The sequence below is a fragment of the Arvicola amphibius genome, chromosome 12, assembly GCF_903992535.2.
Source record: "Arvicola amphibius chromosome 12, mArvAmp1.2, whole genome shotgun sequence".
Lineage (NCBI taxonomy): Eukaryota > Metazoa > Chordata > Mammalia > Rodentia > Cricetidae > Arvicola > Arvicola amphibius.
The window spans coordinates 68322371-68345260 of record NC_052058.2 but is presented as its reverse complement, the minus strand read 5'-3'; the positions used below and the strand labels follow the sequence as shown (position 1 = coordinate 68345260).

At 45.3% G+C, this 22890-nt stretch overlaps 1 protein-coding gene across 1 annotated transcript in view; it reads right to left on the bottom strand.

Moving 5' to 3' along the window:
- Window positions 1-22890, bottom strand: part of Lamc2 (laminin subunit gamma 2) — a 63886-nt gene that overhangs the window by 33340 nt on the left and 7656 nt on the right. The window contains exons 2-3 of the mRNA XM_038349210.1: window positions 9363-9551; window positions 1781-1916 (exon numbers count right to left, since the gene is read on the bottom strand). Of these exons, the coding sequence (XP_038205138.1) occupies window positions 1781-1916; window positions 9363-9551 (325 nt within the window). The remainder of the gene's footprint in view (window positions 1-1780; window positions 1917-9362; window positions 9552-22890) is intronic.

The window sequence follows — 22890 nt, the reverse complement described above, 5'->3', positions numbered from 1 at the left end:
TTGTGGATTTTGCTGGCTTTTGCATTCCTTAGTGGTGAGACGCTCACTGGCAGCATCAAGGCTGTCGTTCAATCCTGGCACCGTCTCCCTCGCCCATGGTGCGCACTGGTGTCTGTCACTCACTCTGGCACACACACTCACATGTCTACCTCGTCAGTCTAAAAGCTGTTAGCGCTTCCCTGCTGTCCAAACCCTGCTCAGCCACCGCAGAGACTTTAGGATGCAGAGCGAGCAATGCTCCCCTCTCGCTGTCCTGTGAACCCCATCAAATCTTACCCAAACCTGAAGCCTGCTTGACTCCTTCACCTTCACACCCCCATCCAATCAATGCCAGGTCTAATCAGGCTCAAACCCAGAACCCCTTCCCAGGCTTTGTCTTTCGGTTCCCCTGGCGTCCTTTGTGTCTGTGCTTCCTCCCTGTACTTTATCCAGATCAACCGACAAACACATTCTCTGCATCTACTGCGCTAAGAACCAGGGGATGAGACATAGGAACCAGCCCTGATTCTTAAGGTTTCAAGGTGGAGCAGAAACAGGAGCAGCAAGGGCAGTGGTGTATAATGGCAGCGGCAGCCATGCTGAAACACCCCCAGTGCCTCTTTCTCCTCCCCAATTCCAGGCCCCGGACCCAGCAGAGAACAGAACAAAGCAGGGCTCTCACTCTGGTGAGAGGAACAAATATTGACAGCAAATGACGGAGTCAAAATAAAAGTAGTGTGTAGGGTAAGGAAAGTAAGGGGGCCCTGGAGGAGAGGATGCAGTGCCCTGGAGGCCCTTGAAGAGCTCCATGGCTTTGCAGGAAAAGGGATGGAGGCCCTTGAAGAGCCTGATTCCTTTGGAGCAGGGACAGTGGCTAGAGTGCTGGAACCAGGAGGGCCATGAGAAACAGATCTAAAAGGGTCAGGAAAGGCTAGAAGAGAGTGATCTATGCAAAGGCCCAGAGGAAAGAAAATTGGATGGTAGCTAGGATACTGCCAGTAGGTCCGGGAGGATGTGCCTATCTGGGCACGGACTGTAAACGGGTGTGGCAGCAAAGTGGTGCTAGCAAGCCTGGCCTATTTTCGTATGGTTTTTCTCCAGAGTCTAAAGAATTTTGTAGCTACATGGTATTATAGAAAATCAGCATTTTTCCCTCTCCACAGCTTGACCTCACCCAGGTTTGAAAGCTGCAATCTGACGGCCTGAATATGGAGATAGAATAAACATTTCCAACCACTGGAAACAGCTGGCCAGGAGCATGCACTTCTTGTTATTCATGCTGAACCCCAAATCAGACTTTCAGGAACGAAACAGAACCAAGAGAACTTATGAATGGAGATGCCCTAACTTTTCATAATACCCATGTCCCCCAGACCAGGGCCCTCACAGTGAAGGCCACACCAGAGCGACAAGAAGAAATAGGAATGTTCTAATCTGAGTGCTGTGACTTCACCTACAGCCCCAACTGTGGGGGGTGAGGCAGGGGGATCATCTGAGGCCAGCCTGAGCTACCGATCAAGCTTGGGTGTGAGCCTATGGGCATTTTCTTGATACCTAATTGATGGAGGAGAGGCTGCCCACTGTGGGCTGAACCATTCCCAGGCAGGTGGGTCTGAGCTGTGTAAGGAAGGGAGCTGAGCATGCTTGGAAAGCAAACCAGGAAGCAGCATCCCTCCATGGTCTCCGTTCCTTGAGTTCCCGCCCTGACTTCCTCAACAGTGGTCTGTCACTTGGAAGTGAATATAAAGTAAACCTTTTCCTCCCTGAGTTGTTAAAAAAAAAAAATAGGGCAAATGCTTACAGTTGTCTGTGGTCTCGAGCACACCCAGTGTCAGTGAGCATATGGAAGCCAGGCTGACACCGGTCACACCTGGGTCCTGTCACACCCGGCTTACACCTGCACTGTCCAGAGCTGTCACACCCAGCACTGAGAGAACCTGTAACCCACAAGGTGGGGAGAAAGAGAAAAGAAAAAAAATACTTGTTAGGCATTAAAAAAAAAATGACCATCTCCCATGGGAGCTCAGTACCCTATACACCGTTCAGCGCCTTTAACGAGGAGTCCGCGTCATTGAATGCTCTACTCGGGAGGGGACATTTTGACAGTTGAGGATGGCTGCGTCACAGGAAGAAGGGACTGACTCACAAAAACATTTTTGTTTACATATTCCCTCTGGCTGAACATTAAGGAACACATGGTGCCTATCTTTCTCTTTCTTTCTTCTTATTTTTTTTTAAATCCCATCTATATGTGTAGTAATGCAAGCCTATAATCCCTGCACGCTGGAGGCTGCAATAGAATGACCGCAATTCCGTCAGCCTGGTCTACACGGTGAGTTCAAAACTCAAGGAGAAAAATCGACGAATGAGCACGCTAGCATACTAGAAGGAATAGCTTCCTCCCTTGTATCCAGCAACCAGAGACCGTCCTTTAGGGGCCAGTTCTTGACTCGTGTGTGTTTATGTGAATGTGAGCAGGCTGATGGAGGCCAGCGGACAACCTGGAATTGTGTTTCTTCAGGAACTCTCCACCCATACTCACACTCTCGCCCCATCCCCCGCCATCCCCACCCCCCAAGGCAGGATCTTTAGCTGGCCTGGAACTCACCAAGTAGACCAGGCAGTTCAGGATCTGCCTGCGTCTGCCTCCCCGGGCACCATGATTACAAGTGTGTGCTACCCTTCTCGATGTTTGTTTCTAACATGGGTTCCAAGGATCAAACTGAGGTCCCACCAGAAGTTTATTGACTGAGCTATCATCTCCCCAGCCCTGGTGCCGTGTCAGCCACACACGAAAAAGTTCCTTAGCCAAGAATGTGCCCACCTACCATGAGAAGCAGAAAACTTCACTTGTGGGACATCTCCTGGTGGCCCAGTCACCGTCTTAGAGCAGTGGTCTTGTTCATCTTGTTCAACAGTGTGTATTCATTATATACACTGATGGGCTTAGTAAGGGCATTTTTGAGACAGGCCCTCATGTATGTAAGGCTTGCTTACAATTCTCTAGCCAAGGATGGCCTTGGACACATGATCCTCCTGCACCTCCCAAGTGCTAGGATCACAGGTGTGTACCGCCAGGCAGGTGGATCTCTGTGAGTTCGGGGCCAGCCTGGTCTACAGGCAATGAAGCTCCGATCCAAGATGGACGTAGGCTAGAATCTTCCCAGTAGGTCACCCCTCGTGGTGCTACACACATTACTATATGGGTTAATCAAAATGTGAGAGTTAGCCAGTAAGAGGCTGAAGCTAATGGGCCAAGCAGTGTTTAAAAGAATACAATTTGTGTGTTGTTATTTCGGGTGTAAACCTAGCCGTGTGGGATCCGGGCGGGATGAAAAGCAGGCCTGCTGGCCTCATCACTACACCGCCACGCCAATTATGCAGTGCTGGGGATTAAACCAAAGACTTCAGGCATGCTAGGCAATCACTCTACCAACTGAGCTACATCCCCAGCACAAAATGACAACTTTGTTCAGGAGTAGCATGCCTTTGTCCAAATTAACTCCCCCATTCCACTTACCCACCTGCCCCCACTCTTCTCTCCCACTCTGCTTCCTCCTTCTATTTTCATGTCACACACATGCATACATGTGTATATAGCCTAGGCTCTACACATGAGAGAAAACATAATGTTTGTCTTTCTGCGTCTTTCTTATTATGGCTAATATGAGCTCCAGTTCCACCTATTTTCCTGTAAATAACCCAGGTTCATTCTTCTCCGTGCTGAATGAAACTCCACTGTGTGTATATACCACATTTTCTTTCTGTTGGTGGACACCTAGGCTGATCTTAAAGATCAGCTTCTGTGTATTGTACATTGTATCATAATAACTCAGTTTTCCATAGATGTGTTCAGTAAATGGGTCCTCCAGGTTGCACGTTGACGGCAAGAGAGAAAGACTCGGGATGAGGGTAGCAAGCACAATGGATTTTCCTCACCTCCAGTGCATGCTCTTATAGCACCCCAGCCTGAGCCTCCATCTTCCCTCACCTCACCTAAACCATGTCTGCACCTCCCCTCGACACACTTCAGCCTCAATCTGGAGGAAGGTGGAGAACATTTGCAGAAGGCTATTCAGTTTTGTTTAAGTCCCCCACACAAGCGGTCAGATGCAAATTCCATGATCCTCGCCTGTGGGGCCCCTACATCTCTCTTCTACTCTCCTTCTCTCAGGTCCAGCAGAGACTCTGCTCTTTACCTGGGGCATGTACGTGCTGTTCCCCAGAGACATTCACCCTGACTGCTTCTTCAGTCTGGAATGCTCTTTTGCAGCCATCAGGACACTGAGACAGGAGGATCAGAAGTTCAGTGCCAACCTCAGCTCGTATGGAGTCTGAAGCCAGCCTGAGATGGAGACACTGTTTAGAGAACTCAAATAAAATAATCAGACCACAGAGCTAAAAAAGAAAATTCCTGTTGAGATTCTGATGTATAATAACATTACACAAACGTGCTTCTGTATTGAATTTTTCTTAATCATAAATGGATGATTTGATAATCCCAAAACATATTTTTCCTGTTCAAATTGATGTTAGTTATGCTTTCAACTTCAGGAAACTCTGCAATCTTTTCTCAGAAATGATTGTTCTTGTGCTGGTAAGATGGTTCTGTGGATAAAAGTGTTCACCACCAAGTCTGGTGACCTGAGTTCAGTCCTTGCAAACTGCGAAGTAAGAGAACAGACTCCTCCAAGCCGTCCCCTGACTTCCACATGTCCACTGTGGCACGGGCATCCCCTCACCCATAAATGAATAAAGGCAAAATAATTAAGAGCTCTCCCTCCCCATTGAAGGAAATTATTATTATTTTATGAGGTGGCGAAGAGAACTCTTTTTTGGGTTGGCCCAAATAGTCCAAATTTTATTCTTTAAAATATTCTTCTAAGAGGCATTAACTGTTAGCCTATGAAAATCAATACTCTGTGTTCAAAATGAGGATTATGACATCACATATACAATAGACCCGAAGCTTGCTTAATAATTATAGTAATTGTTAGATTATTTGTAGTACTGGGATGGAATCAAGGTCTTTTGCACATGCCAAGCCAGTGTTCTACAACTGAGTTACACCTCCCGCCCTGTCGTTTAAATTTTCAATGCCAATGTTTCCAAACATATTTGAAACTCTCATGGAATTACCTGTTACTAGCTTGAAAGACCCTATCTTTATATACGCAACCTGCAGAATATTGCTATAGAGCAGAGGTTCTCAACCTGTGGGTCGTGACCCACGGATTGTATTTCAGATATTCACATTATGACTCGTAACAGTAGCAAAATCACAGTTATGAGGAATCAACAAAATAATGTTAGATTAGGGGGCACCACAACATGAGGAGCCGTGTTAAAGTGTCCCCGCATTAGCAAGGTTGAGAACCACTGCTCTAGAGGAAGCTGGAGGACAAGAAAACAGCCCCAGCTTTGAGTCCAACGGATCTCAGGTCACATAGCAGGCGCTTCTAGCTGCACGTCTCTCAGCAAACTGCTTCCATGTGAGGCCCTTCAAATGTGAATGAAAACATAAACACACACCTCGCAGGGATGTCGTAAGACTAAGAGTTAATATGTAAGAGGTGCCTGGTCCAATGTCTCACATATAGTGCTTAAAAATGTAGTCAACAGCACACTAATAGACCATTATAGTGTTAACACCATACTAGCAGTTTACCCCTGAGGCATCATCCTTCAGGCCTTAAAAGCTGGCATGGGACTGTTTGATGTCTCCCAATGCAAACATGACTAATTTAACTCACGTTCTGAAGCAGCTAAAATAACAGCCCTGGGTTTTAAAAGCACCTTGCTAGAATGAAAACACCTGCCCTGAATCCCATTATGAGCTGGGCTCAGGGATTGTGAACAATTGACTTTGAAGAGCAACCTTCCGGTTTGTGTCTCAGGGAGTGTTCTCAGGGCTCAGGGAGCCGATCTCTATGTGCATCTGAGGGGGTAGGGGTGTGGAAAGTCATTAATAATTAAAATAAAGCTAAGTCTTCCTCCCTCTCTCACTTCTTCCTGTCGCATGCACACGTGTGTGTGTGTGTGTGTGTGTGTGTGTGTCTGTGTCTGTGTGTCTGTGTGTGTCCACACACTAGGGATATAGCTCAGTATGTACAAGGCTCTGGGTTCAAGCATCAACACTGTAAATACACATACACACACACATATACACATGCACATAAACTTATTTTAAAGATGTTTTAAATAACTGAAATGTGCTAATCAGAGTAATACAGTGTCATTGATCAGTGAGAGACCCTACCCCTCAGTGAATAGAATGGAGAGCAATCAGGGAAGACACACAGCACTGAGTTCCGGTCTCCACACCATGCACACCAACCCACACACACCTGTGCCTATATGCATGCAAACATACATACTCCCTCATAAACACACCACATCTGCACACACATGTATGTGACATAAGCTCACTTTTAAATTTATGAGAAACTGGTATGAAGGCCAAACTACACTGAGCATCATTCAACTGTTGGCTTCATTTACTGTCATGAGCTAATATTTTTGTACACTGTGAAGATGTGTCTCTGCCTAAGGTGCCTTCTGATTGGTTTAATAGAGAGCTGAATGCCCAATAGCTAGGCGAAAGAGAATAGGTGGGACTTCTGGGGAGAGAGAGAGGCACTCAGAGATTAGAACCTTGGTGCTTAGAAGACACAAGTGAGACCTTGAAGAAGTCAGATGTACAGAATGGAGGAGAGGTAAAGAGACACGTGGCTAAACATATATTAACAGAAACAGGTTAAGTTCAGTTAAAAGACCTGGTTGGGAACAAGTCTAAGCTAAAGGCCCAGTTTTTATTGTTAATAATAAGTCTCCGGGTTATTATTTGGGGGCTGGAGGTCCAAAAAAAGTCCTACAAGAAAGACTGACTACAATTAACCACATGTGAAGTGATGGGAATTATTTTCTCTTTCTAAAGACTTTTTCTCTATTCAAATAGCAATTTCACTGCTGTTAAAAATTCTTTCAAGTAATTACTTGAAAATAGAAATGGCCTTGCAGTTAATTGGAGACTAGGAAATCACCCAGGAAATTAACTTGAAAGTTGACCTGCAATTCTACCTTCTTGGGAGGCTGAAGTAGGAGGATTGCAATCCCTAGGTCTGCTGGTTACAGAGCAAGTTTAAGGACAGTCTGGGCAGCTTACTCTTTGAGACTGTTTTGAAGGAAAAGAATCTGAAGAGATAATTGGGACAGAGTTCAGAGAGAGGGCACTTGCCCAGCGCGCTCCAGGCTTGAGGTTCTTCCTCAAATCAGGCTACTGGTTCAGTGACGCACAAAGCCCAGGCGTAGCTACAAGTGGTGGAAACAGTCTCTCCCACCCCTGTGTCCCTCAGCCTGCCTTTAGTTTCTTCATCTCTCCACCAAGAATGTGGGTGTGTGAGCTGCTCAGCCTGCCAGGCTATGGAAATGTTTTGGAAAGTATAAAGCATTAGTCAGCCCTTAGGAAATCTAGGTTTCCTGGGGGACTTGACTGCCTTGGATATAAACTCAGTATTCTGATTTCTCTTTTTCATTCATAGGGAAGGCACAGCAAGGACCTGTTCTGGGGACAGAAGACCTGAATCACCCCTGCCAAGCTCCACTACCACCAGGCTCCACCCCCACCAGGCTCCGCCTCCACCAGGCTCCACCCCCATCAGGCTTCCGTAAAGTCCCAGATGCCTCTAGAGAGAGACTTGCTTCCTGAAACGGAGCTGAGGACAGATGAGAAAACCTTCCTTATTCTCTCTTTCAAGAAACTCATTCCTCCTCTCCCCTGGAATTAGCACCTTGCATTCTGCCCAGATTTTGGAGGGGAGCCCGCTGAGCCTCTGATTACATCCTCTCTGACCACTTTGTGAGGCCCATTCAGCTCCTGTGACATGCAGTGAAGCTGCATGTTTTCTGGGGATCTTGACTCCCCACGAATCTCAAACACCCATTAAAATAGAATAATTTTTCTCTTGCTTTTGCTTCATGAAGTCCTTTGGTTCATGGTGAGAACTGAGAAATCTAAAGGCTCTGGGTGCTGGATTAACTAAACACCGAACTAAACAGACTGGATTCGGACTACACCATAACAGCCAACCCAGGTGAACCTGGGACTGACCCCAGAGCTACATCATTCCAGGTCATTCCAGTTTTCTCGAAAGTTCCTGACACATCCACCAAAACCTGCTCGATTTCAGACTCCTCCAGCTGTGGCTGTCCATCGGTTCCACAAGGCTACAGTGAGGAAGAGCCACGCCGCAGCTCGACACTTTAAGTGCGCATCATGTGATGCTCTTAAACACTTCACAACAAGAAGATCAAAAGCCAGGAAAGATAAGTGACAAATGAGGAGCCAATAAAAACCTCGGCATGTTTACAGACCCCTTCTTCCCTTGATGCATTTACTAATCTGTCTGTACTGTTGAACACAGTCCATGTGGGCATCTCTGTACATAACAGCCACCTACAGTTTGGGACAGTGGCACTGGAGGAGATACCAGGAATCAATAATATAAGCAAATAAATAAAACAAAACCAATAATACCTAGCTCCTCTGTGAACCTGCCCTCCAGTTAGGATCTTCCTATCTAGTGGTTGCTCTTGCAAACACCACCTTCCTCAGCTCTGGTCCTTCCCTGTAGTTTTCTGTTGCTATAGCATCTAGCATGGTCACAGAAACAGGTCCTTGCCACCCGTCTTTTTCCTCATTTCTGGGTTTTGACACAGGATCTCATGTAGCCTAGACAACTCCCTGTGTGTCTGAGGATGACCATGAACTTCTGACCCTCCTGCTTCTACTCCCAAGGCCTAGGATTACAGGCTGATGCCACCATGCCCAGCAAATCACTCTTCTCAACAGCCTGGTCGAAGCAATGGTGGATGTGCAGAACTGTCACTGAGAGAGACCAAGCTTCCTTTGTCCCCAGGTCACAGAAAAGTTAGCAACCCGGCTCTCAGGTATGGTAGCATTTGTCAACAATTCCAGCTATTCCTCGAGCAGAAAGTTCAAACATGAGGGGCCAGCCTAGGTAACTTAGGGCTTATCTCAAAATTGCAAACATCGAAAGGGCGTGTAGCTCAGCAGTAGAACACTGCCCAGCACATACAAGGCTCTGTGTTAAATTCTCAGTACTGAAAACAAAGTATGTGACTCTCAGCACTAGAATTCAAACCAGCTGGCGCTGAGGACCCTGCTCCTCCCATTACCCCCAATGTTAGAGAACTGTTCCCTTGCAGGCAGAAATTGCTAAAACGACCAATGTCTGTTGGGGACCCAGTGGTGCAGCATCTCTGTCTTGGCTTGCTTGTTCTCCACTCCGTCCTCTTTCCCTTTCTCCTCTCTTCCCTCCCTCTTCTCCGCTCTCTCCTTCCTTTGCCCTCTTCCCACCTACCTTTTGAGTGGCAGCTGCAGGGCAGGCAGCGGTCTCGCTCTCGCTGCCGGTAAAAGCCCTCCCTGCACCTCTCACAGTGAGCTCCAGCTGTGTTGTCATTGCAGTTGAGGCAGCGGAACCCATTGCCTGTCTGTCTGTGGAGCTCCTGGTCAAAGACGCACTGTCTGGATTTCCCGTTGCAATCACATACTAAGGAAGAGGGGAAGAGAGAGTGTCAGAAACAAATAAACAAACAAAAAATCAGAATATTCTTCCAGGTGTTTAAATCGGTTATACAGGGACCACTACATATTGGCTTACACTACTCAGTGGAAAGAGAGTGACATGGGCCATTGGAGGATAATGAGGACTCTTGTTCCACCTAAAGGAAGCAGCAATTACACAGTGCTGGGGTGATCATTGTCTGGGAAGCACGAATTCAGGGTCACCAAATTGTCCAATTACATAAGAGAAACAAAAAAAAAAAAAGGTAATGCTTTTTATATGACAAATCATGGTTTGAATATCTGCAGAGAATTCAGTTTGGTCACTGTGTAAACCAAAAGAGCAAGTCAACAAGCTAAGAGAACTGCCAATCACAAACTCTTACTTAACTCTCTAGCAGTCTGTGATGTCCACTACTGAAGATATACACCATTTGTCCCTCAACAGCAGCAAGGGTGAGTAGCTGATTTGACCATCTGGACTGTTGGGATATTACTTCTGTACACTGTGTAAAGATGTGCCTATGTCCTTCCTCATTTGTCTAAGGCACCTTCTGATTGGTTTAATAAAGATCCAAATGGCCAGTAGCTAGGTAGGAAAGAATAGGTGGGACTTCCAGGCAGAGATGGGAATTCTGGGAAAGAATCTGAAGCCGAGGATTTGCCAGTGAGTCATGGAGGAAGTTGGATGTACAGTACTGAGGAGAGGTAACGAGCCCCATGGCAGAACACAGATTAATACGAATGGATTAATTTAAGTTTTAAGAGCTAGTTGGGAACACGCCTAAGCTAAGGCCAAGCTTTCACAATTAATAAAAAGTCTCTGTGCCATTATTTGGGAGCAGGCAGTCCAAAGAAAGTCTGACTATACTGGACCAGTTCCTTCTCATCCTCACTAGCATGTCCCTCCGAAAGTCAGTTGTCAGAGAAAACCACCATATAATGTCAGCCAACTCTGTGTGGGGGTCTAAATAGCCAAGAAAGTCACATGTGGGAATAACTGGCACAGTGTCCGACATATTATAGACACTCAAAACATTTTAATCATGGTTTACAAGATAAAGTGATGGGCCTTGAAATCAAAAGAACTGAAACATTTCTTTGAACAAATTTCCTTTCCTTCCTGGGGATGTGGCTGTAACTCAGTCCCAAGGCTCTGTGTGTACTAGGCAAGCACTCTACCAGTGAGCTATATCCATTGGGCAGATCGCTTTGACTTTTGCATCTTGCTTCCTCCTCTACAAATGTGCCTGGCACCTGTTAGAGGGTCTGTCTGAATAAGGACCAGTCAATGCTCTTGCAAGAGTTCCTTTTCTTCCCTCAGGAGAAACAGATGAAAACCAACACCTGAAGGTGAAGAAGTTGGAGCCATAGGGTCTGAAGGCAAATCTTTCCACGCTGTCTTCATTGATCATGTAGCCTCAATGTGTGAGGAAACGCCTTGGTGCATGCGCAGCTGTTTCTAGAGTGTCCAGAACGTAGATTTAACCAGAGTAATAACCATAAAGCCAGAAAATGTGCCCCAATTGCTGATCAGCGGTCCTGCGTAGGCCCCGTGTCGATTCCTGAAGCCACAATCTACTGCCACCAATCTCATTGGCTCCCTGAATATGTAACATCACCCCAGAGCCACTCTGGTTCATTTATTTTAAATGTTATTATATCTACTGTATGTGTGCTCATGCTTTTATGTGTGCATGGTACTGCATGCATATAGAGGACAGAGAACAACTTTGGGGAATCAGTTCTATCTCCATATGGGACGCAGGAATCAAACTTGGATCCTCAGGCCTGGCAGCAGGTGATCTACAGAGATTCCTTACCACCAAGCCGCTCTCTTTCTGGGACTTTACATCCATTAGTCAGTTAACTCTCACGATATTGTTTAACCTCTCTGTTTAGGCGATGGGGAGATGAATGCTTAGAGGGCTATGAATCTTGCCTTATGTTACACAAACAGCTAAGTAGCAAAGACAGAATTTGCTCCCTGGTCTTTGTGATTCCAAAGCCTCTATCTTCGTTGCTTCCCCTTCTCAAGAATCTAGTCTGGTACAGAGGTCCTATGGCCTCTTCTGGAATAGCTCATAATCTTGTAAACACACACACACACACTCCAACTATGTGCATTGGTTATACAATCATTTATATATATATATATGTATGTATGTGTATATATGTATACATATACATATATATATATATATATATATATATATATATATTGGTTTTTCGAGACAGGGTTTCCCTGTAGTTTCTAGAGCCTGTCCTGGAACTAGCTCTTGTAGACCAGGCTGGCCTCGAACACAGAGATCTGCCTGCCTCTGCCTCCCGAGTGCTGGGATTAAAGGAGTGTGCCACCACCACCCAGCCATTTTATATATTTTTGCATGGGGGGAGTGTCACACACCATAACACACATGTGGAGGCCAGAGGTCAGCTTACAGTAGTCAGACATTGTCTTTCACCATACAGGTCCTGGGGATCAAATTCAGGTTGTCAGGTTCTGTGGCGGGAGCCTTTACCCACTGAGTTCTCTCACTGCCCACAGGTCATTTCTGAGTAGAGTCTTAAGTCTACCTCTCTGGAGTTCTCACCATGTCCCTACTTCTTCCCTGGAAAACAGCACACCCACACACAAACACACACATACACTCTTCTCATTTTCATTCATTTATTTATTTAATTAATCAATTTTTAGATCTAGGCATGTCAACTATTTCTGTCATGGTTTCCAGATTCTTCCTGACTATTCCTTTAGCAACAAACCCCACTTGTCTTCCTTCTTATTTCTTTTTCTTTTCTTTTTGTTTGTTTGTTTGTTTGTTTGAGACAGGGTTTCTCTGTGTAGCCCTGACTGCCCTGGAACATGTTCAGTAGACCAGGTTGGCCTTGATCCTCCTGCCTTTACCTCCCTAGTGCTGGGGTTAACGGCCTGTGCTGCCACACTCCTTACTTAAAAGACAAAAATTGACTATGGTACTTCAAGGCCTGAACAACTCAGCTCATAACAGAATCCCGTCTGTTCTGAGACTAGACACCTTCATTACAGGGACAAAACCAAACATTTCATAAAGTTTACAGCGTACTGAATTTGTTACCAATTAAAATCTTCTGGAGGTGTTTGTTTTCTGTTTCTCCCACAGAACCATTGCCAAGCCGAGTCTTTCCCAACTAATGCTGGTGAAGCTGATTGTTAAAATCTCCAGCAGATGTGCCACACAGCTGTCAAGTGCTGTAAAATTTCTACCGAGGAAGGGTACGCCCATCACATGTGTTAGGTCCCTGTGAGGCTCTTCCACTGTGCCAGCCAAGGAACCAGTGCCCTCCCTGGCCCGTGCCTCCTAGCACATTAGCTAGGAGCAACCACATTAGCCCTTCTAACTCAGAGCAGACTGTTGTTTTGTTTTATTGAGACAGGCTGGCCTGGAACTCAGTCTGAGCTGAAAATGACCTTGCAACCCTGACCCTTCGGCTCCCATCTCCTAAGTGTTGGGATAATGGGCTTGTCAGCACATCCCACAGACAGACTGAGGGGCCGCACTGCTTGAGAATTTGGAGAAGATTCTCCTAGTAGCCTTGCTTGCGGAACTCTGAAGTTACCAGGCAGGGTTAGGGTTCCATGGAACCAGACTGATGCAACATTGGGGCTTCGAGCTCTCACACACAGACAACGAGGGAACATTCACCCTGTTTCTTTTGCATAGAACTGTTCTTTCCGCCATTGGTCTATTCTTGAACTACGACTTCCTCCAAATTTTCTCCTTAGGCTGATGTCCCTATAACCAATGACGACTCACTCTCCTAACTGGGGGAGAAGAAAATAAAACAAACAAAAAACAAAACCTCTCATATTTTAAATTCCAGAATATTCTTGCAACCAGACTTAATCAAATAAACATAATACAGTTTATATGAGTCTCTTTCATTTGGGGTCATTTCTTATCAGCTAGTACCATGAGTTCACTGGTGACCCCCGGCATCCACCGGGCTAGATGCAGGCTAACCAATAAGGAGACTGTGCCAGTGAACCTAAGGTAAAATAGCACTCACTTTCAGGGACAGCAACCAGCAGCCAGCCAGGTGAAGGGCTACTCTAGTCAGGGTTTCCATTTATACTTTTCAAAGGAAATAGGAATCTGGGTTTGTGTAGGAAATCTATTGAATTTTAAACCTTTGTTTAAAAATGTTTTAAATGTTCTTTAGAAAACAAAGCTGTGTTAAGGGTAAAGTACTATGCTTCTTACTTCCAACAGACAGGAAATGGGAAAATTAAATCCCTGGGGTACCACATAGCGCTCGGAGCTGCTCCATAGCAGCTGTTTAGTATTCGTGAATGAACCAATAAAGGGATGCTCTTTTGAATTTTAGGAAACCTGTTGCTGAATGTGGTGGTTCACACCTGTAATCGCTACACTTGGGAAGCTGAAGAAGGATCAATGGGAGTTCTTGGCCAACCTGGATTGCACAGTTCCAGGCCAGCCTGGGCTACAGAATGAGATTCTGTAGAAAGATAGAACGAGAGAGAGAGAGAGAGAGAGAGAGAGAGAGAGAGAGCGCTGACTAGCTTTAGATGTGAAGTAAGCACACATAAGGAATAGCTAGTAACCCAGAACTCTGATTGGTCTGGGGTATGCACACCCCTTTCTCCTAATGATGCATATGGCAGCCTGGCTCTTTACCTGCACATACTATGTAAACACACCCCTCTTCAAACAATGCCCTCCACACCTGCATCAGCCTGCATGCACACCCCTCTCTGGACAATAAGATGCTTCTCTTCCTCTAATACCCATCAAACGAAGACAGCATCTATCCAAGTATAGTCTCTACCCTCAAGGCATCTAGGTATGAGAAATAGAAAGACTGGACCAGCCTGGGCTGGTTTTTGATGCATACACAATAAGGCAAACTGTGTCCTCAAGTGAATGTCCAGGGAAAAGCCTGTGTATATCATCCTATGCATATTGACCATACAGCAATTAAAATCAGATGCATTAAGGGAAAGGACATGAAATGACTATATGATCTAATCAATCAAAATAGAGAACCACCTATTAGTAGAACTACTAATAGAGAAATAGAGAACTACACCCTTAGTAACAGAATTCCTCCGTCTCTGGAATTCCAGAAGAAAATGCAAACAATCAGGGCATGGGTGTCTTCACTCATGTGGCCCAATGCTCCTTGCCGTGTCTTCTGACCCTTTCTATTGCTTTGCTCTAAACAAAGGTTCTTCTGCAGAACTGTTTGAGCTTTGATTTCAACTCCTTGAATAAGAGGTCAAGTGCCTGGAAGCACCCGACCCCAGCACCACCCCTTGAGACAGATGTCTGTGTTTGCACCATTTAAAGAGCTCCATCTACCCCCATGTGTCTGCACGTGCATTAAAAATTCAGCAGTCACTCTTCCCTATGTCCTCCATGGGAGTCCAGATTAGCTCCCTCTACCTAGATGAACAGACTAAAATGCAAGCCCACAATAGATTCTGAGAGGAAATTCTAAAAACATCCTTATTTTCATACTTTTCCTTCCCTTATGTTTAGATGCGCTTGATTTTATGCCTGGAAACCTTTTTTCCCCCACTTTCATTTTTCAGATTTGTTGCTGTTCTTCCAAACTCTGACCCTGCGTCAAACATTATAAACATACCATCCAGCTTCCGTCGAGAGGCCTCGGCACACACGCAAGTGATGACCGTGCAAGTCAAGACAAGCGTCTTGGGCATCCCCTGAGTCAGCAGCAGGTCTTTCAGTCATCCACTCTGAACAAATACACACTGAGCGTCTAATATGTGCCAGGCCACTCCAAGCTCCAGGTCCAGCGGCAAACAAAGCCAGCATCTGTCCCAGCCCCGGCAGAGTTTGCGTGAGAGTTTGGGTGTCAGATAACAAAGATAAATGAGTGGCACAGAGAGCGCCTCAGGATGCTGATGTTTGTTAAGGAGCAATATATAAACCAGGAGACAGAACTAACTGTAAAAATGGGGTGGAGAATAGGGCAAGGGGGGGGGTTGAAAAGTGCTCTCTGCTAGTTAATGCTTCGTTTTTGTAATTACTACGTGCCTGGCTATGTTCGCTGCCCATTTATTACTGGACACAGTGACTTTCTAGTAAGTTACCACAAACATAAAAATATAACAAATTATTCCTTATTATTTTATTCCAGGCTATAGATTTTCTTTTACCCTTTCTGGTAAATTCTTTTTTTCCCAAAGCACTTCTTTGGTAGATTTTATGGTTTTTGTTTTGAAATGGAGCTCACTGTGTAGCCAGGCTTGCTTCCAAGTTGAGATCTTCCTGCCTCAGCTCCTGAGTGTGTGGGACTTTAGGTGTGGGCCACCATGCCCCATCACGCTGACAGAGTGTAGTTTACTGATTTTCCCTCTTGTCCTACTTTATTTACTTCCTCTCTCTCTCTCTCTCTCTCTCTCTCTCTCTCTCTCTCTCTCTGTGTGTGTGTGTGTGTGTGTGTATGTGTGTGTGTGTATGTGTGTGTGTATATGTGTATGTGTGTGTATGTGTGTGTATATGTGTGTGTATGTGTGTGTATGTGTGTGTATGTGTGTGTATATGTGTGTATATGTGTGTGTATATGTGTGTGTGTGTGTGTGTGTGTGTGTGTGTGTGTGTGTACCAGGCTGGCCTAGAATCCCTTATACAGCCTAGGTTATAGCAATTCTTCCATCTCATCTTCTCCCCAGCGCTGTGAGCCTCTGTACCTGACTTTATCTTGTTGAACTAATAGATACCACTTAGCAACAGGGAGACTATACTGGGTGCTTAGACACTAATACTTCATGAGCCAGCAAGATTTCATAAGAGAGCTACCAACGTATTTTTCCAAAGATGATGTTGGATCCATATATAATTTGTATATATTCATTAACCACTTACCGCATTACCCATGTTTTCCAGCTTCCCTATGTGCAGGCCTGGGTCTAGAGTTGGCATTAAGATGTCATTACAGGGGCTGGAGAGATAGCTCAGTCAGTAGAGTGCTTGTTAGGCAAACATGAAAACCTGGGTTTGATCCCCAGAACCCACATAAAAATTATGGGCGTGCTGGCACATGCTTATAACCCCAGCACTGGGGATGCAGGGCTAGGTTCCTGGGGCTTGCTGACCAGTCGGCCTAGCCTAACTAGTGAGCATTGAGCTAATGAGAGATTGTCTCAAAAAACTGCTCCTGAGGAAAAATATTGTCCTCTGATTTCTACACGCATGTTAGTACACACATGCATGTGCATACAAACACATACACACAATTTAAATATATATGCATATATACAGATAGATAAAAATATGAAATAGTGCATCATTAAACACAAAATCATGATGGAGGCGGGTCTTCTATCAATCTGTTGATTGCATTGGTTAATTAATAAAGAAAACTGCTTGGCCTAATAGGTTAGAACATAGGTGGGTGGAGTAGACAGAACAGGAAGAAGGAAGTGAGGTAGATGGCTCAGACAATTGCCCTGCCTCTACAACGAGATGCGATGAAGCTCCAGCCCAAGATGGACGTATGCTAGAAACTAAACGGTAAGGCACCACTTCATGGTGCTACACAGATTATTAGATATGGGTTAATCAAGATGTGAGTAAGAGGCTGAAAATAATGGGCCAGGCAGTGTTTAAAAGAATACAGTTTCTATGTAATTATTTTGGGTAAAGCTAGCCAGTGGCCGAGAGCCGGGCAGGACGAGAAGCAGGCCTGCCCACAGCTCCACACTACAAAATCAGAGTTGGCAAAATGGCTCAGTAGATAAAAAAAGACACTTTGCCATCAAGCCTGACAACCCAACTTCAATGCTTAGAACCCACATTGTGGAAGGAGAGAAATGACTCCCATAAACTGTCCTCTGACTTGCACACATGGGCTGTGGCATGTGCCGGCACACACATACACACACACACATACATACACACACATGCACACACACATACACACACACACACACACACACACACACACACACACACACACACACGTACGCACAGAAACAAGAACTAACGAGAAAAACAACCAGAAAATAAAAAACACACATGAACCCTGGGCATGGGACTCAAAACAACTCTGTCGCCGTTGCTACCCCCAGTCAGTATTTCTCTGATAGCCGTTCACATGCCCTCTTTCCAAGCCAGAAACACCTCTTCAAATCTCATCTGCTTCTCTGTCCCCTCACTCCAGCTCCTGACAGCCAGCCAGGTTCTCCCCACAGATAAAGGAATGAAATTCATCAAGTTCACCGCCAGCCCTAAATAAACACTTCGGAACTGGAATCATCTTACAAAGATTTTCACATTTTTCTGTAAGCCTAGTAAAGAGTGGGTGGCACTTGTGTCTGACAGTGCTGCGCGCTGCTGCAGTGTGTGTGATAATGATAACTCCAATAGCTTGGTCACTGACCCTCAAGGTGCTTCTTAGGAGACCACCAAGCAGCCAGACGTGGGCTGGTCCACCCACTACCACCCACACTCCTCCGGAGAGCAGATCAAAGGAACAATGGAGCCCGGGAGCCTGGAATCCCTCTGGGGTGTTCCCAGCACTCCCACCCCTCACTAAACATGGCCTCTGACAAGTTAGGACAGGAAGCCGAGGGGCAAAGGCTCTTTCCAAGCCATAGACTCCAGAGAATGAGAGGAAACTGGAGATGTTTCCTAAGCTGTGCTTGGGGCCAGGCCGTGGGATAGCACCAGCGGCCGCACAGCTTCATCCAGGCAATACTCTTTTTAAACTTCCCATAAGAAAATAGCACCTTTTGGAACAAGCAGCTGCCAGACATTGTAAGAACTTGGCAGACCTAGGATCACCGGTGTTACAAAGAACATATCTATTGTGCTAAACTTAAAAGCAAGCTGTGCGCCAGGTGTGGGGCACACGCCTGTAATTCTGAAATTCAGGAGGCTGAAGCAGGAGGACTGCCGTGAGTCAGAGGTGAGCCTAGCCTAAATCTGTCCCAGACAAACAAACAACAGCAAAACCCCACAAAAACAAATAATATATGCACCCAACTTTTCACCAGAGCAATCTGATTTCCACCTTGGAGCAGTGTGTCAACACTGGGCTTGCTGGTGCCTTAAAGGCAATAAAAAAATGAAAAGACACAAACCCCTCTGAAAATCCTGTATACGCGGCCCATGTCCTTAACGCTCTTTCCCTTGTTCCCTGGGCCTCAACACCTAGACCTCTGCACGAATTCCAGAACCCTAAGCTCTTTGCTACCTCTGATCTTCGGGTTTGCCATTTCCACAGAACTGACTGGATGCTCTAAGAAACATGTATTAGATTATGCACTTCCCTGCTCACAACCTGCAGACTTCTTTCTGAATGCTGGAAGTAATCCTCCTCACATGATCACAGAGGTCACTGCTCCCCTCTGCAACACCAATATCTGTGGGCATTACTCAGTTCATCTCTAGAATTTCTCTCTCCTCTACTCCAACAGTACCTGGTCCAGTGCTTGGCACCATTGTTGCTAGGATAGATGAGATGAAAGGAAGCAGAAAAAGGAGGAGGAGGAAGAGTAGGGAGAGACATACTAAAGGCAATCTGACTTTAAGAAAAGTCAGTCAGGGTGGGGATGGCTCAGTGGGTAAGGGAGCTTGCTGCCAAGCCTGAAGACCTGAGTTCAAGTCTCAGAGTCTACATGGTGGAAAGAGAAGAAGCCTCCTACAAGTTGTCCTCTGACCTCTCTACATGTTCTCCGTGGCACGTGCACAACCGCACACACACAAATAAATAAATTAGCAAATAGTGTAAAAACAGAAAAGTCAAATAAAAACCAGAACCCCAGAACTCCCCAGAAGTCCAGGAATACACTTTGACATTTCACAAAATGTAGGACTGAGAATGCAGCTCAGAGGTTCAGTGTCTACTACATGAATACCTCCAGGTTGCACCCCAGGAACTGTGCAGAAATCCCCCAATACAATACACATTTGTTATTGTTTCTGTATGGCATTCATTGCATTAAAATAACAAAACCAACAACAACAAGAAAACGACTGTTTCAACACAAAACTATTCACAGTGAGATAAGCAAAGACCCCAGAGAGGAAGGTGTTTTCAAGTAAAGGAAGGTCTGGAAATTTCTGGCAGGTTGCCTCTAACACCAGAGGTACTATCTCTGCCATGGTCTTACCATCTCTTCCCTGGCCTGTGACAGAAGCCACTGGTGGGCAGCAAGCCAAGGGCTACATGGAGGAGGGGCAGGGGTGCAGCAGGCTGGGGGCGTGAGCTCAGCAGGTCCGGATGGGGCAGCGTGCTTGCCACGTAAGCAGTACCACCTCAGGAGCCAGGCATCTCAGCGGCAAGTTTGAACCTGACCGGCTGTGCTGGCCAACGCGAGCCTTGCTGCTTCTGCTGCCATTTCAGCTTCTGGGTACAGTTCTGCATACATTATAGTCATCTCTTGTGACTGGATCCAAGTAGGAACGTTTAAGGTTGACACAGAGCTGTCTTCCTTATTTAGGGAAAGCTGCCTGCCTCTTGGCTCCTCTCCTGCCTTCTGGGTCCCCTTTCTGAGACATCAGATCCTCCTGCTTTTCTCAAGCCCTCTTAGGAGGTGTGGCGTCATACTATCAGATTTTGTCCTGGCGCTTGATCTCCACCACCAAGCCCTATTAAATCCTACCTTCCCCCAACTCCAAATGCTGTTTTCTCAAGACTCAGTCCCGTGCCCTGTGACCCTCCCTCCGGAACTCTCCTGACGTTCCCATTCAAGACAAGGGTTTTCATAACTACTGTAAGTAGGTGTCACCTTCCAACACAGTTCCCTGACCAAACCTCATTCCCAACTTCAACGGTCCACTCCACTTCTCCAGCTGGCTATATCTTTGGACAAAACCCATTTAACAATAAACTCATAGACCAAGCATGGTGGCCAGCACCTATAATGACCATACTTGATTGGCTGATGCATGTGGATCTAGAGTTTAAGAAGTCAGAATGGGCTACACAGTGATACCCTGTCCCAAAATGACAAATAATCAAACAGATTACAACCAAACCTCACTGCTTCAAGTCAGAAGGCTGGAAGTCAACCTCACCACTCAGAGACAACTACCTCAGTTGCCACTAGCCTGTTCCCCACTGGAGTTTAACCCACCAAACTGCTCAAGTCCACCCAAGTCTGTCTCCACTATGGACATTCTAGATCCAACCCTGAGCAAATCAGAACTGACACAGCTTTCTGATCAGACTCCATGAGGCTTCTCTTGCTTCCTTCCACCCACTCAGCAGCCAGAATATCTTCTCAAAATATAAATTTTCTTAGCTCCTCTCTGTTTAAAGCTTTCTCGTACCATTGTTTTCTTCTAAGAGTAGACACTGGGATTCCTTCATGCTGCCTATAAGGATGAACATACTCTGATCCTATAAGGATGAACATACTCTGATCCTATTTTTTTTTATGATTTATTTTTATTTTATGTGCATCAGTGTTTTGCCTGCATGTATGTCTGTATAAGGGTGTCAGATCCCCTGGAACTGGAGTTATGAGCAGCAGTTCTGAGATGCCATGTGGGTGCTAGAAATTAAACCTGGGTCTTCTGGGAAGAACAGCCAGTGTTCTCAACTGCTGAGCCATCTCTCCAGCCCCCTGATTCCATTTCTTTTCAGCCTATTTTCACATAATGCTTCCATAGGCCCCTATCTATCTATCTATCTATCTATCTATCTATCTATCTATCTATCTATCTATCTATCTATCTAGTGTGTGTATGTGTGTGTGTGTGTGTATATATATATATATATATATATATATATATATATATATATATATATCATATAAACACTGAGCCTAGATGCCTAGATAGCTAGGTGACTGGTCTACCACAGAACTAACTTCAGTCCTCTCATTCATTCTTTTATTTTAACAAGATCACACACATTAACCAGAGTAGTCTTGAATTTGCTCTATGACCCAAACGGGCCTTGAAATTGAGGTCCTTCTGCCTCACCCTCCTGTGGAGCTGGGTTTGCAGGACTTCCAGCAGCCTGGCTTACACTATTTAGTTGCTCTCTTCCTTTCCTCTGCTTCTTATAATTCTCCCTTGTAAAAGGAAATCATCATGGGGAATAGTGAGTAGTGAGTTAAGGCAAGAAAATCTCAAATAGTTCTTCCCTTTGTTTGAAGGAAGTTACACTAAACATTAGATGTCAATTTATCCTCTTGGACACCATGCCCTACTTCTGAGTCAAAGGACTGGTCTCCCATAAACTAGCAACCCTAGTATTTCAGCAGAAGCAACTGCCACCCCCCATCTCTGCTAACTCACCTATCCCGAGGTCCCGCAGTAAGAAGTCCACTGCGCTGAACTTGGTGACTAAGGCTTATGGAGAGAACGTTTACTCCCCCCTTTAAAACCCCTGCCACAGGCTGCTTGGAGTACAAAAACAGTGATCAAAGGCGACAGGAATCTATTCGAATGTGTTCCTAGATTTATTTTACAAATATTCGAATCATACAACCCTTACAAAATCCAAAGCAAAATACACCCTGCAGCTGTCACTTGGTCCCAGCCTCATTAGAATCTTTGATCCTGTCTGAAAAAAATATCAGTCTTCAAGTCTGAGCTACGTAAGATGAAAATGCTACTTCCTACCATGCTTATGTGTGACAATGAGATAGTCATAAGGATTTCCTAGGATCCTTTAATTTATATTTTCTCTATGAGTGCCCTGCATGTACACCTGCAGACCAGGAGAGGGCATCAGATCCTGTTATAGAAGGTTGTGAGCCACCATGTAGTTGCTGGGAATTGAACTCAGGACCTCTGGAAGAGCAGCCAGTGATCTTAACCTCTGAGCCACCTCTCCAGCTCCAAGATTTATGAGTTTTAAAATCTCCTCCACAAAATGTCTCTTTCTGACATCTTAGAATGATCCTCCATTTAAGTAAATAAAACAAATATGAATATTTCATCGTTCAAACTTTTCTTGAACTTTAAGGCTTAGTGTGTGAATGTCTGTTCCAGTTTAATTCTTAAATGACACAATTAGAATAAGGGTATTTCCCTCACTAAGAGGCTTTTAATTGAATTCCATCCTCTCTTTGGGAGTTGCATTTTAAGCCAGCATAGCCAAAACTGTTGAGACGTCCCTCGATCCACATGCTGCTCATGCAGCGTGGGTGCAGAGGCCCCAGGGAGGCGCACTACAAAGCCAAAAGACAGTATCACTTTCACTACTAGCTCATTATACACATTGTTAATTATTTATATCATCACAACCTAGGCTAGATTTCACGTGTGTGGCTGGCAGGTGACTCAACCTGATGACCCAGAGGTATCTCCCACCAGAGCCCAGGCAGACAAATATTT